This window comes from Clytia hemisphaerica, unplaced genomic scaffold (genome assembly GCF_902728285.1).
Source record: "Clytia hemisphaerica strain Z4C2 unplaced genomic scaffold, Clytia hemisphaerica genome assembly, whole genome shotgun sequence".
NCBI classification, from domain to species: domain Eukaryota; kingdom Metazoa; phylum Cnidaria; class Hydrozoa; order Leptothecata; family Clytiidae; genus Clytia; species Clytia hemisphaerica.
Genome location: NW_027103808.1, coordinates 251,104 through 265,177, shown reverse-complemented (window position 1 = coordinate 265,177; position 14,074 = coordinate 251,104). Strand labels below are relative to the sequence as shown.

Here is a 14,074-nt window from a genome sequence, read left to right as displayed (position 1 = left end):
TTTCTATTCGTCCTTATAATTTACATCAGGTATCCAAACTGCTGAAATTCTGATGTCTGATATCATCTTGTATTCACTTCTCTTTTTGAAAAAAAAAAGAAGCAAAAAAAACAAAGGTGGAATTTAAAGGAAGAATTATTATCGTCGTCTGCCCAAACAGAAATTTCAAATTCCTTTTTATTTTTAAAGATATTTTTAAATTTCATGAATGTTAAACTATAAAAGGTGCTTTTTGTTTTGAGGGAGGTGCAGCTTTCCAAAAAAAATTATTTTGACAAATTTGACAATTGCTGCCTTATCAGTTACAAAAATTTCGAAAAAATATTTATGAAAAAACATTAAAATTTTACCTAAAGCATAAAAAAATATTTATGAATAATTTTTAATGAAGAAATAATTTTCGGTAAAAAATTTGTTATAATAGCTTTTACAATTTTTTTCTAAAATATTTACAAAGCCCCATTATGAAAAAAAACATTAGGAGAAAAAATCTATAAGAAAAATTTTATGTGCAGTGAAAATTTATAAAAATATTTGGTTTCTAATTTTTGTGAACAGTCATCAAGCAGAGGTAGATGAAACGTAAACACTTGTACTCGTCGATGTGCCAGCACCTACAACAAAAATAAAGAATTGAAATTTGTAAAAAACTGAAGTAAAAAACAAACAGAAATACCTCCATCTTCAATCAAGCTTAGCTGATTCGAGAAATCAACAGTTTAAGATTTTAATTGGTAACAAAAATAAACGTTGAACCATTCCCTTTATATATTTACATTCCGACAAACTATCTCTAATTTCTTAAATAAACGAAGAAGAGCTGATATTGAGAAATTCCAGATGGGAGCCAAAACCCAAAGACCTATGGCCTTACTTGAATTTCAAAATGACTTAGGAGACTTAGCCTTTGAGTCAGTCCGGTGTCAAGATCTTTCGATTAGATTTTCCTCCATATCGTGTATAGTATTTAAAAAAGTAATTAGTTTACCTGTCCTACGCTGCCTATTATAAGCTGCAGTTGAATCCGTCAATGAATATAGTTTCTCATCCCTTAAACCGAGGGTTATCAACCAATTCTTCTTGGCTTCAGGATTTCTTAGTGTGTAAAAGAAGAAGATGAAAAATCCTTGAAGTGAATTGAAGATGGTGAAAAGATATTGGAAGAAATCTCTCAGATCACCAACAGCTAATACACCAAAGATCCAAGTCAAACCCAATAAGGCACTGGCAGCAAAAGCAATCTTAGCTTGTTGTTGAATACTTTTCCCTTGACCAACAGCATTTGCTTTAGTTCTGACCAACGATCTCATGACCAGTGTGATAATGGCAAAGTTGAACATCAAGATGAGACATACGGGTAGGAGGACGGCGAAATAGAATGGATAACCAACCGTCACACAACTAAAATGAATATGAATAATACAAATGCCAAAAGTTTCGTGCTAAGACCCTAATATATTGCTATCCCCCTATTTTTTACTCTCAATTAAGGACTTTTTTCCAGAGTATGGAGAGCCGGCCTCTGTTTGTAACTAAAATTAGACATGAGAATAAAAACACAAAATAAATGGGGGTAAATCTTGTTGATCTTTATCGTCATTTATGATTGTAAGCCCCTACTGTTCTCAACATCACCGACAAATAATGAGCATCGAATCATCCAAAACAAAACTGAAGAAGATAACCAAAACTTACAATTGTTCATTCCCCATGTTTTCTGGACTCACTGCTCCTGTGATGATTACTATCAATGCTGGTAAACCTAACGATTATAACGAGAAAAGATTAGCATTATTGCAATGAATGAAGTTTTAGTTCTATCATCTCTGTGAAGAGAGGAACAAAGGTCAAGGTACTTGTGATTGGCAGTTTGGGAAAAACTTTAAAAAGCTTTGAAATATGGGCTCTCCCAGGATTAACTTTCGTTAAGAAATTCTCAAAACGATAACGAGAATGCGGTGAAGTTGAAGATTTCAAAATTTATTGAAGCAAATCCTCTCTTAATCACTAACTAAAAGGTTGGTGTGTATGGAAACTTACCCCATCCGAAAATGGAAGCTTTTTTGTAGAATTTGCCTGTGCTTCCACTGGAGAAGATGGTGACGAACATACGGTACAGGTTGGCTCCCTCCACAGCCATCCAACAGAAAGTGGAGAGCATGAAGTACTGGATGAGACCAGCAATGATTTGACAACCGACCCTGGGTGTGGTGCGATCCACCACCGAGATGAAGAGGATCAGCAAACACAACATAGAGATGGAGAGATTGATCAAAATCTTTGGTGCTAACTTCGTTCGTAAATTACTGTGGAAAGGGAAATAAATATAATTTCAATCTGAAAAACGAGGGGTTACTCTCGAGTTCCTAATAAACGTACAGAGTTGAAAATGAAGGCATAAAAATCTGATTGAAGGGTCTTTTCAGGTTAGGTTAGGGGGTAAATAATGTTTGTTGAAATTAATAAACGTACAGTACGTTTCTTAGGCACCTGAGACTATGGGTTTAATTCCCATTCCATTTGTTACAAATTAGAGAATCAATCTAGGAGGTTCGGGATCCTTCCATTCAAACGCGCTTGAAAATCATTTCATTTCTTTCAATAAATGTGCAATCACCTTTAAATCTAATCAAATTCCAATACCAATTAGTCTGAAATTTTACATCGAGAATTCAGAACTTCTTCTGTCCTCCTACACACGAAATTAAAAACTACTTACTAGAAATACAGGTAGGTGACCAGTGTAATGAAGAGCCCAGCGATGGAGATTCCACAACCTATCCACGTGATAATTTGCAGCTCCAACGGGTTGCTCTGCGTCTGTGAAACGTCAAAAAGGATGGCGAAGTTGGTCATGTGATCACATTCACAAACGACATCAGTTGCTGTGGTTTGATTGGCTATCAGCCGACATCCATCCGTGCTCCAACGACCAAAACGACCTGCCTCTCCGGTCGCTAGAAATGGGTAATGAGGAGTAAATGATTCGAATTAGTATTAATCACAGTGTTAATCATGATACCTAAGCTAAGTTTGGGGCTTACTTAGCTAAGGTTTAATCACCTTTTGGCTCAAATAAAATGTGAAATCCCAATAAAACTATATCATGGAAATGGGTGCAATATGTTCATCGTTTTAAGATAATTTATCACTCTCTCTAATTCGAACTTCTATTATTCGAATCTCCCTGCATTTCGAACAAATCAAAGTTCGAATTAGCGAGAGTTGTATAGTCATTTTGGACAATTGGACTAGATACTCTCTTCTTCACTACTTTCACCATTAAACATGAACTTACGAGCTGAGAAATCCCAAAAGGAGCAAAGATCTGTTCCATCCAATGTTTCATTAGGAGTTGTTCGTTGGAAGCGAAGAATCAATGGTGTTGTGAGATTAGATACTGGTTGATCACCAACACTGATGCTTAATACTGAGCTGATCACTGGGTTGGTGTTATTGGTTTCCTGTAGCAAGGTGTTTTCTCTGAAGATAAGTGACGACACTGCTTGACTCTTGTTACCAAAAGCTTCGGCAGGGATTTCAGCTCTAACCAATGATGGTCGTTTTTTTGGTGGCGATGTGGTGCTGTTCATGATAGCAATGTTTATCTCATTTTGATTGTCAGAGGATGTAAGATCTCTTGCAATAAGTGTCAGCGCTTTAGGAGGCTCAAAGTTGACAATCAGAGCTGTATTTTCACCAGTCACTGAGAATGGTTCTTTAGTTTCCTCCACAACTTTACCGATGGCTGATGTCAACTTTTCTAAGTTTTTGACAAGTTTTGTGGACGATTGAGTCTTTTCTTCCGATTCTGCAATGATACTTTTATCAGAGACTACTACCACATCAACAGTCTTCATAATGTTTTCAGCACCCTTTTAAAACAAAACCGAAAATAAGGTCATTTTTCATTTTTTTAAATCATAACCTTAACCTTATTCACTTATCATTCGTTAGGAAGAAGCTTGACACTTAGATCAACGATTTTCTGATAATCCAATGGTGGATTGATGGCCGCCCGCGCTAAAACTCTGAAGAAGCGGTTCAATCTTCCATTCGCGAAGAATGATCGTCGGCCTCCTATGTGCCGCATCCCCAGTCGGGATCAATCGGGATCCCCTTCTGCGTAAGGCTGAGATTATTTTGGTTGGACCCGACAATCCCAAATCCCCAGTTTAGGCTTCCCACACCCCACAAATTCTTGATGCAGTCTGGTAAAATTCTATAATGTAATCCCTTCAAGATATTGAAAATTTCCCAACCTTCAGAGCTCTAGCGCGTAGGAAGAAAATTTAGAAGACATGATAATACATTACGGCGAACACTTTTTTCGGACGCTTTTCTGGTTTGTATCATTATTTTCTATCATTCTATCATCTATCGTCATCTTTTTACAACAACGTTAGATCAAGTGAGGGGTTTGCGTGAAAGGTTAATTGTGGTAAGTGGTAAAAAAACGCTGAGCCTGTCTTTTGCTAATGAATGACGAATGGTGTAAATTACCAGTTTAGTTTCACTGCTAGTTGTGTTGGAGTCTGCAGTATTGCCAACAATGTCAGCGATGAATTCAAGATCCTGTCTGGTTGTGATAGCTGTATTGTTGTTGACAATCTCACGAAGATTCTCTGTCACTTTCACAACGTTTAGCGTACAGTTGCCCGTTGTACAAGTCAATTCCTATAACAGAATCGATAAGTAATAACCAAGAAATGAAGTCCAGGAAAATAAAGATTGGCGAAAATGGATGTTACATGAGAAAATCCACTTAGGCACTGAAAATGTTAAGCTAGTCATCAATAAAATCTTAAAATGTTTGATAATTTCACCAAAAAAAAATACGCGGATACAAAATAGTACTGCTATATGAAAAAGGCAATATATACCTTTGTCAGCTCAATGAGTTGATTTGTTACATCACTTTTAGCAGAGCATTGTCCAAGATCTGCTTCACCCCATTGAGGACCAAGCTCCAAGTTTTGGATGCATTGTCGTGCGCTTAACGAAGACGCTGAGTAAACACAAGTTTGGCGGACGTCTGTGTTGACTAGAGTGACGTTATAATTGTAAACTCCTTTGAATGATTCCTCGCCAACTGTGTCTGCTGGACAACAATCTAATAAAGGACCAATTATTTGCGTATATTAGTGTTTGATCGATAGTTTACTATATATGAGCTAGCTTCACATGTCGTTTTATCTAGAATCCTTCGCGATCTGGAACAACTTAGACATCTCGTTATCAATATTTATTATCTAAAGGTAGCTTACCAACATTGAATCTAATCTAATCCCAATTAATTGCTAGAATGAAATTATAGTTCTCCGATAACTTATTGGCAGATTTACCGGGGAATTCTTTAGAGGGAATTTTCTGAACACTGAGAGGACAAATATCATAACGTCTTACCTTGAGTTATCGTTTTGATGTTATTGATTCCGAGAGTGGTGATTCCTTGTAGGTTTGAGATCAGGGAATCACCTGACGAACAGAAAGACTTCCGATCCACTTGTGTCACATTTGCAAAAAAGAGTTGTACCAACGCGATAACACTCCCCTCCCTAAAAATATATGATTGGAAAATCCGATTATCAACTATAACTCTACACATCTTCAATTGAAAGGTCGTCCTGTGAAAGAATTAACGAGTTATTATCCTTCTTTCAAAAAGTAGTCCTACGTAACTCCTACTAAATCATTTGTCTAAGCCCCCTTCCAACCTCATAGGCATACTATGCATTACACGAGAATAAAAGTTTACTTGAAGCCACGGATAGCAACAATTGGTCGCCTGCCTTGCTGTGAATTCCCTAAACCTTCACTGACTGCTGCTTTGACTTCTTTTGCTAACTTTTGATATTCATCGGACGAAGGTTCAGTATATGCAGGGATGAATTGTTTGTTCATTGAAAGCTCCACTGTTGTACTGGAAATGTCTGCAAAGAAAATACCAGACCCTTGTATATGTAGTTTTAAAATTTAACACTTTCAATCTTCATTGATTTAAAATTTACGAGAATTTTTTTATGAAGTAAACCGATTTTGTTTTTTGGCAGGTTAGAGACGATAATCCATAATAGATTCGATAGAATTAGACAGGAAACTGAAGGAACGACTTCTGTCCAATACATCCCTGAGTGCTGGAGGAACCAAATGCTTTACCCTGGTAAAAATTCTTGATAAGATCTGAAAAGATCGTTGAAGATCTTTCAAGATCTTTAATAAGTAAGAATCTTTAAAAATCTTTGTAAGATCTTACAACGATTCTTAGGAAATCTTGAAAATTTCTTCCAACAAAATGATCTTTAAAGATCTTGTAAATAAATTGTTAAGAATTGTCAAGATTCTTTCCGCATATTTATAGTAAGAAAATTTATTATTTCTTTATTAAGTTCTTAAGCAGAATCTTACGAAATCTTGAGCCATAAATTATTTTAAGATTCTTTGCGTAACTTATAAAGTTTTTATAAAGAGACTTTCCAAATCTTAACTAACTATTATGTGCAAAGAAGCTTTAAGATTTTTAGTGGTTCTTATCAAGTTCGGGTTAAGAATCTTAAAAACACGTAAATTTCTGGTTATGATTGTTTTTCATAAGAAGGAGTCTTTAGACTCAAGGAGAGCAATCTCTTAGGATAGTATTTACGAATCAGTTTTTGGTCAGCTTCGAAATACGGTAAGTGGTTTTTCTTTTGTGTGTTTGTTATCATTGACTGTATTAATGCTTGGATGATTAATGGGAAGTATTCACGAGGTCATCAGTTGAATGCTGTCACTCGAGCGAAGCTTTCGGCTCTTATTCAATAACTGAAGGGGAATAGTAATAAGATTCCGTCAGCGACCGTAGTGCAGTGGTAGAGCATCCGCCTACGGTGCGCAAGGTTGTGGGTTCAACCCCCAGCCGGGTCATACCAAAGAGTCCCAAAATGGTACTTGATACCTCTCTGCTTGATGCTCAGCAATTAAGAGAAGGATCAAGGGTAAGTGGAGCAATCCAGGGAGAAAGAGTGGCACCCTCCCCTACCTTCGGGTGGAACTGCGGTCGTAGACTTATTTTTACTTAAGATTCCGTCAAGATCTTGAATCACTGTAAGGGACAAGAATCTTATTCAAAACTTATAAAAAAGTTTTATCAGATCGTTAAAGATCTTGAAAGATCTTGGCACGTTCGTAGTAAGAAACTGAAAAAGAATAAGCAAAGTTTCTTGATAAGATCTTTTCAAGAACTTTTCAAGAATTTTTACCAGGGTAACAGCTTCGAATTATAGAGTTGTGTCAGAAAAATCTCCATTAAAAAAATCTTCAAGGAATATATACGTACCTTTAAACTGGACATTAGCACTGTTGGACAGAACCAACTTTTTAGCTTTGCCAGGTTTCAAGAAAGCGCATTGGTAAAAACCTTGATCGTTGATGGTGGATGAAGCCATTGCCAAAGACGCAAATTGAGCATTGTTCTTATCAAAAGAAAGAAAAGCTGTTCGTTTTTCAATGGAGTTGACCAACCAGTATAAATTATTGCTTTGCATTTGTAAGATGCTGGAAATACGACAACCGGTGATGTTGATAGGACTTCCAATGGAATCGTTGTATTTTGCAGTTGGCTGGATTGTTATGGTTGGATCTGCGTGATAGAAAACATAATTAATGTACAGGTCTCATATCTATAACATGCCGGAAGTCTTATTTCGGAGCTTCTACACAAATAACATTTTTTTGATTCTTAATGGGAAATAACTTCAATTACTCCCGTTAAAAGATTTTACACACAAAACAAAATCATGTTTATTCTATCGATAGACAATGCTGAAGCTTAATCATTTTTTCAAAATCACGAAGACGAAAATAGTTTTATATAGATAAAAAAAAAACGTCATTACCTGGGAATTCGTCCACGGTCAATGTTGATGAGTTAAAAATCTCAGTACCAATTTTGACTTGGCACATGTAATTTCCCCACGAAACATATGAAGTGATGTCGATGTCCTTAAACTTACCAGAGAGGTTTCCAGTATCTAAACTGTTCGATACTAAACCATTATACAACCACCTTGAATATTTGGTGAGGTTGCCAGGTCTGTCAGCAGTGTATGAACAACCAGCAATGCTGACCGAATCGGGTCGGATAACCAATGTAGGGTTTGAAGCGAATACGACATTATTAGCTAAACAAGAATGTTAAAAATCGGATTTAGAGAAATGAATCATAAAATACAATACAATGCACCTGTCACCCCTTGCGTCAAAAGCTACATTAAAATTTAAGTTTAACATTATTATGATTGAGTGAGGAAACTGAACACTAACATAACAAAACAATTGACGCCAATTTAACCTTCGGTAAACTCATACCCAAACCTCATTGTTCGGTTGATATGGTGTACGATTGCTTTATTTTCAGGATATGGAACATTAGTAAAATTCCGATGAAAATGAAAGCAAAAGACGAAATAAATAGAAACTATAATCACTTACATGAGATAATTATATCAATGGACTCAGATCTAATGGTCAAACTCTCTGGTGATTGAGCTGTAACGAAGGACACTTGACACGCATAGAAACCTGTATTACTCATCTTTCCCGAAGCAATGACGTACTCGTTGAAAGTGAAAGTGAAGAGACCAGTTGTTTCATTGAAAGAATTGGATGTGATCATCTGCTGGATAGGTTGAAGGTTAGATGCAGATAGTGGATCGTAGAGCACAAAGAAGGATAAGGGCTGTGTGAACATTGATTGGACTTCACAACCACTGATGAAGATCAAATCACCGACATAAAACTGTCGACCACCAGAAGATGTTGGATTGCTGGTGAATTCAGGTACTGAAAATGAAATGGAAATGATAAAAATGGTAGCCTTATTTAGAGGGAATACGGTATGGTTACCAAGCTTTGTGGAATCAACTGAAAACACTTTTGAAAAGCTTTCATTAAAATTTTACATGCTTACGTTTCACATCAATGAAATCTGACACCAACGAGACTATTGGATCCACCAAAGATTCTGCTGAGATACGACATTGATAATAACTTGCAGCATCTTGGTAACTCGTGACCACCAATGAATCGAAGATGAAATTGTCATTTCCTAATTCTCGTATAGTGGCCGGTGTCTCTTTGATGATGGTATTGTCAGCATTGTACAGAATGTATGTGTATGTGAATGCAGGTTGGCCCTCATACCGGAATTGACAGTTAGAAGCGGTGAGTGAAGGGTTACTGGCCGATGGATAAGTGATGCTTGGTTTGGATGAGAAAAACGGATCAGGGTCTAAAAGTAAATTTGAGATTTCGTTAGAATAATATTTTTTAACGATCGAACTAAGTTCTAAACTTTTAAACAAATCAAAAAACTGCAAGCCTAAATTCATACCTTTGGCTTCATCTTGGATGACAATCAATGGTGAAACAACATTTTCTGAACCAATCTCAATGACACAAGAGAATACCCCAATCCATTTGTCATCATCCACAATCAAAGAAGGCGTGGAAAAGATGGTAGGATCTGTGTTTGGTACAGGATAACCAGTCCCAGTTGCACTCAACTTTACAGTCTGGTTGAATAGCCAGTATGTGTTTTCTTCTGGAAGAAGGATACCTCGAGCTGTGGTATAGTTACAACCAACCAAAAGACTTGATTTCTTCACAAGTGATGGTTTACTAAGGATCCTTATTTCATTACCTAAAAAAATATGAGAAAAGATCATATATTCCTATACACACAACTCTTGGCACACCATTTAGTATCAATGAGCTCTACTTAGTAGCGAACCACTAAATACAAGAGTAAAACTCTTACATTGTCAACCTCTAACTGCTGAGCTCTCCAATCCCTACTGGAAACTCATTTGGGAACAACTTTGATTTGTAATCAATCACTCAAGAAACACTACGTATGACATGACATACAATTACTACATATTTCTCACCTTTGGGCTAGGTTATCGATTCCAATCAAATTGATGTTGCACTATTCCCTTAATGTAATCATATAGTTACTCTATATTACTAAAAACAAATTTCAATTAAAATAACCTTACTTTTAACATTCAATCTGACAGTTGACGACACCACTTCGCTTGCTCCTGTCCTTTCGTAATTCAAGCGACAAGAATAATCTCCACTTTCACTGGAGTTCAAGTTTCTCAAACTCAACGGGCTAACTGTAATGTTGTACGAATTCACATCCCAAACAGAAGTAAACTGGCTATCAACATCCAAAACTTTTCCATCCTTCAACCATGAAACCGTTATGTCTTTTGTGAAAACAGAGCTAAACTGGCATCCATCCAAAGTAGCGTCATCGCCAATGAAATATGCCGCCTTGTTGAATGTTGGGATCTCGATGCTTTTTGGATCTAAATGAAAATACCAAAATCGAGCTGTTCATTCAAAATAGCAAAAGCTAATGAAAACTACAAAGACGTGATATGCAAGTTGTAGTTGCAGTGCGGAAGTAAATTCCAAAAACGTAAATAAAAATCCACTCTTCAATTCGTTAAACTTAAAGACAAAGGATCATTATAAAAGCCGTTTAAATCTAAACAAGAAAAACACTAAAAAAACACTTACCCGAAATATTCAGAGATCTTGAAAGTCCTGAAAGTAAGGCAGTCGGCATCGAATCAGAATCGAAAAGCTTGCATTTGTAGTAATCGCCGATGTTCTTGTACGAGGTTAAAAGGACAGAATCGAATTGGTACACATCGTCTCCAGACACTTTGACCAAATTTGATTGGGTATTACTGATTTCTCTTTGGTTCCCATCGTAGCCAACTAAACTTGCAAACCCTTTCAGATCCTGGTGGAATTGGAATTGACATCCCGATACTGTCACACCGTTTGGTTGGATACTTTGCATTTCAGGTACATTTTGGTATACTGGGATTTGGTACAACATAGAGCTGTTAGAAGTGAATTTCTCTTCACCGATTTCAATCAGACATTCAACTGTTCCATTGTTCACGAAATGAGAAAATGAGTAGTTTCCCATAACGAAGGATACACCTTCACTAATCAATCGAGTTGTATTTACATCGAATCTTTCTTCTCCAAGCAAAATGTAAGAGTACGAAGTCAAATCAAATGATCGCGAAGTGCTATACGAGCAACCATTTATGACAGTGCTGTCAAGTGTTCTGAAGATTTCTGGTTTGCTTGTAAACACAACGTTATTGCTACTGACATCCAATCTGACAGTCGTCGACACCACTTCGCTTGCTCCTGTCCTTTCGTAATTCAAGCGACAAGAATAATCTCCACTTTCACTGGAGTTCAAGTTTCTCAAACTCAACGGGCTAACTGTAATGTTGTACGAATTCACATCCCAAACAGAAGTAAACTGGCTATCAACATCCAAAACTTTTCCATCCTTCAACCATGAAACCGTTATGTCTTTTGTGAAAACAGAGCTAAACTGGCATCCATCCAAAGTAGCGTCATCGCCAATGAAATATGCCGCCTTGTTGAATGTTGGGATCTCGATGCTTTTTGGATCTAAATGAAAAGACCAAAATCGAGCTGTTCATTCAAAATAGCAAAAGCTAATGAAAACTACAAAGACGTGATATGCAAGTTGTAGTTGCAGTGCGGAAGTAAATTCCAAAAACGTAAATAAAAATCCACTCTTCAATTCGTTAAACTTAAAGACAAAGGATCATTATAAAAGCCGTTTAAATCTAAACAAGAAAAACACTAAAAAAACACTTACCCGAAATATTCAGAGATCTTGAAAATCCTGAAAGTGAGGCAGTCGGCATCGAATCAGAATCGAAAAGCTTGCATTTGTAGTAATCGCCGATGTTCTTGTACGAGGTTAAAAGGACAGAATCGAATTGGTACACATCGTCTCCAGACACTTTGACCAAATTTGATTGGGTATTACTGATTTCTCTTTGGTTCCCATCGTAGCCAACTAAACTTGCAAACCCTTTCAGATCCTGGTGGAATTGGAATTGACATCCCGATACTGTCACACCGTTTGGTTGGATACTTTGCATTTCAGGTACATTTTGGTATACTGGGATTTGGTACAACATAGAGCTGTTAGAAGTGAATTTCTCTTCACCGATTTCAATCAGACATTCAACTGTTCCATTGTTCACGAAATGAGAAAATGAGTAGTTTCCCATAACGAAGGATACACCTTCACTAATCACTCGAGTTGTATTTACATCGAATCTTTCTTCTCCAAGCAAAATGTAAGAGTACGAAGTCAAATCAAATGATCGCGAAGTGCTATACGAGCAACCATTTATGATAGTGCTGTCAAGTGTTCTGAAGATTTCTGGTTTGCTTGTAAACACAACGTTATTGCTACTGACATCCAATCTGACAGTCGACGACACCACTTCGCTTGCTCCTGTCCTTTCGTAATTCAAGCGACAAGAATAATCTCCACTTTCACTGGAGTTCAAGTTTCTCAAACTCAACGGGCTAACTGTAATGTTGTACGAATTCATATCCCAAACAGAAGTAAACTGGCTATCAACATCCAAAACTTTTCCATCCTTCAACCATGAAACCGTTATGTCTTTTGTGAAAACAGAGCTAAACTGGCATCCATCCAAAGTAGCGTCATCGCCAATGAAATATGCCGCCTTGTTGAATGTTGGGATCTCGATGCTTTTTGGATCTAAATGAAAAGACCAAAATCGAGCTGTTCATTCAAAATAGCAAAAGCTAATGAAAACTACAAAGACGTGATAAGCAAGTTGTAGTTGCAGTGCGGAAGTAAATTCCAAAAACGTAAATAAAAAATCCACTCTTCAATTCGTTAAACTTAAAGACAAAGGATCATTATAAAAGCCGTTTAAATCTAAACAAGAAAAACACTAAAAAAACACTTACCCGAAATATTCAGAGATCTTGAAAATCCTGAAAGTGAGGCAGTCGGCATCGAATCAGAATCGAAAAGCTTGCATTTGTAGTAATCGCCGATGTTCTTGTACGAGGTTAAAAGGACAGGATCGAATTGGTACACATCGTCTCCAGACACTTTGACCAACTTTGATTGGGTATTACTGATTTCTCTTTGGTTCCCATCGTAGCCAACTAAACTTGCAAACCCTTTCAGATCCTGGTGGAATTGGAATTGACATCCCGATACTGTCACACCGTTTGGTTGGATACTTTGCATTTCAGGTACATTTTGGTATACTGGGATTTGGTACAACATAGAGCTGTTAGAAGTGAATTTCTCTTCACCGATTTCAATCAGACATTCAACTGTTCCATTGTTCACGAAATGAGAAAATGAGTAGTTTCCCATAACGAAGGATACACCTTCACTAATCACTCGAGTTGTATTTACATCGAATCTTTCTTCTCCAAGCAAAATGTAAGAGTACGAAGTCAAATCAAATGATCGCGAAGTGCTATACGAGCAACCATTTATGACAGTGCTGTCAAGTGTTCTGAAGATTTCTGGTTTGCTTGTAAACACAACGTTATTGCTACTGACATCCAATCTGACAGTCGACGACACCACTTCGCTTGCTCCTGTCCTTTCGTAATTCAAGCGACAAGAATAATCTCCACTTTCACTGGAGTTCAAGTTTCTCAAACTCAACGGGCTAACTGTAATGTTGTACGAATTCATATCCCAAACAGAAGTAAACTGGCTATCAACATCCAAAACTTTTCCATCCTTCAACCATGAAACCGTTATGTCTTTTGTGAAAACAGAGCTAAACTGGCATCCATCCAAAGTAGCGTCATCGCCAATGAAATATGCCGCCTTGTTGAATGTTGGGATCTCGATGCTTTTTGGATCTAAATGAAAAGACCAAAATCGAGCTGTTCATTCAAAATAGCAAAAGCTAATGAAAACTACAAAGACGTGATAAGCAAGTTGTAGTTGCAGTGCGGAAGTAAATTCCAAAAACGTAAATAAAAATCCACTCTTCAATTCGTTAAACTTAAAGACAAAGGATCATTATAAAAGCCGTTTAAATCTAAACAAGAAAAACACTAAAAAAACACTTACCCGAAATATTCAGAGATCTTGAAAGTCCTGAAAGTGAGGCAGTCGGCATCGAATCAGAATCGAAAAGCTTGCATTTGTAGTAATCGC

The 14,074-nt window shown here is 36.9% G+C and overlaps 1 protein-coding gene across 1 annotated transcript; it reads right to left on the bottom strand.

Annotated features, from left to right (window-relative positions):
• Positions 1 to 174: 174 nt before the first annotated feature.
• Positions 175 to 12,960, bottom strand: LOC136806494 (uncharacterized). Its single transcript, XM_067063076.1, has 19 exons — positions 12,850 to 12,960; positions 11,711 to 12,634; positions 10,573 to 11,496; positions 10,041 to 10,358; positions 9,374 to 9,682; positions 8,951 to 9,271; positions 8,473 to 8,823; positions 7,878 to 8,162; positions 7,319 to 7,621; positions 5,759 to 5,933; positions 5,407 to 5,558; positions 4,884 to 5,113; positions 4,504 to 4,677; positions 3,299 to 3,875; positions 2,720 to 2,957; positions 2,041 to 2,306; positions 1,696 to 1,762; positions 989 to 1,401; positions 175 to 614 (listed from the first exon to the last, which is right to left on the bottom strand). The coding sequence occupies exons 1-19, from the start codon at positions 12,896 to 12,898 to the stop codon at positions 562 to 564; spliced, it is 6,129 nt and encodes a 2,042-aa protein (XP_066919177.1). The 5' UTR covers positions 12,899 to 12,960; the 3' UTR covers positions 175 to 561.
• Positions 12,961 to 14,074: the final 1,114 nt, after the last annotated feature.

Coding starts and splice junctions, on each gene's coding strand:
- LOC136806494 (XM_067063076.1), bottom strand. CDS start 12,898: ATGCCGACTGCCTCACTTTCAGGATTTTCAAGATCTCTGAATATTTCG. Junction 8,824..8,950: donor AGATTTCATTGATGTGAAAC/GTAAGCATGTAA, acceptor TTTCATTTTCAG/TACCTGAATTCACCAGCAAT. Junction 615..988: donor TAATAGGCAGCGTAGGACAG/GTAAACTAATTA, acceptor TTTTTGTTGTAG/GTGCTGGCACATCGACGAGT.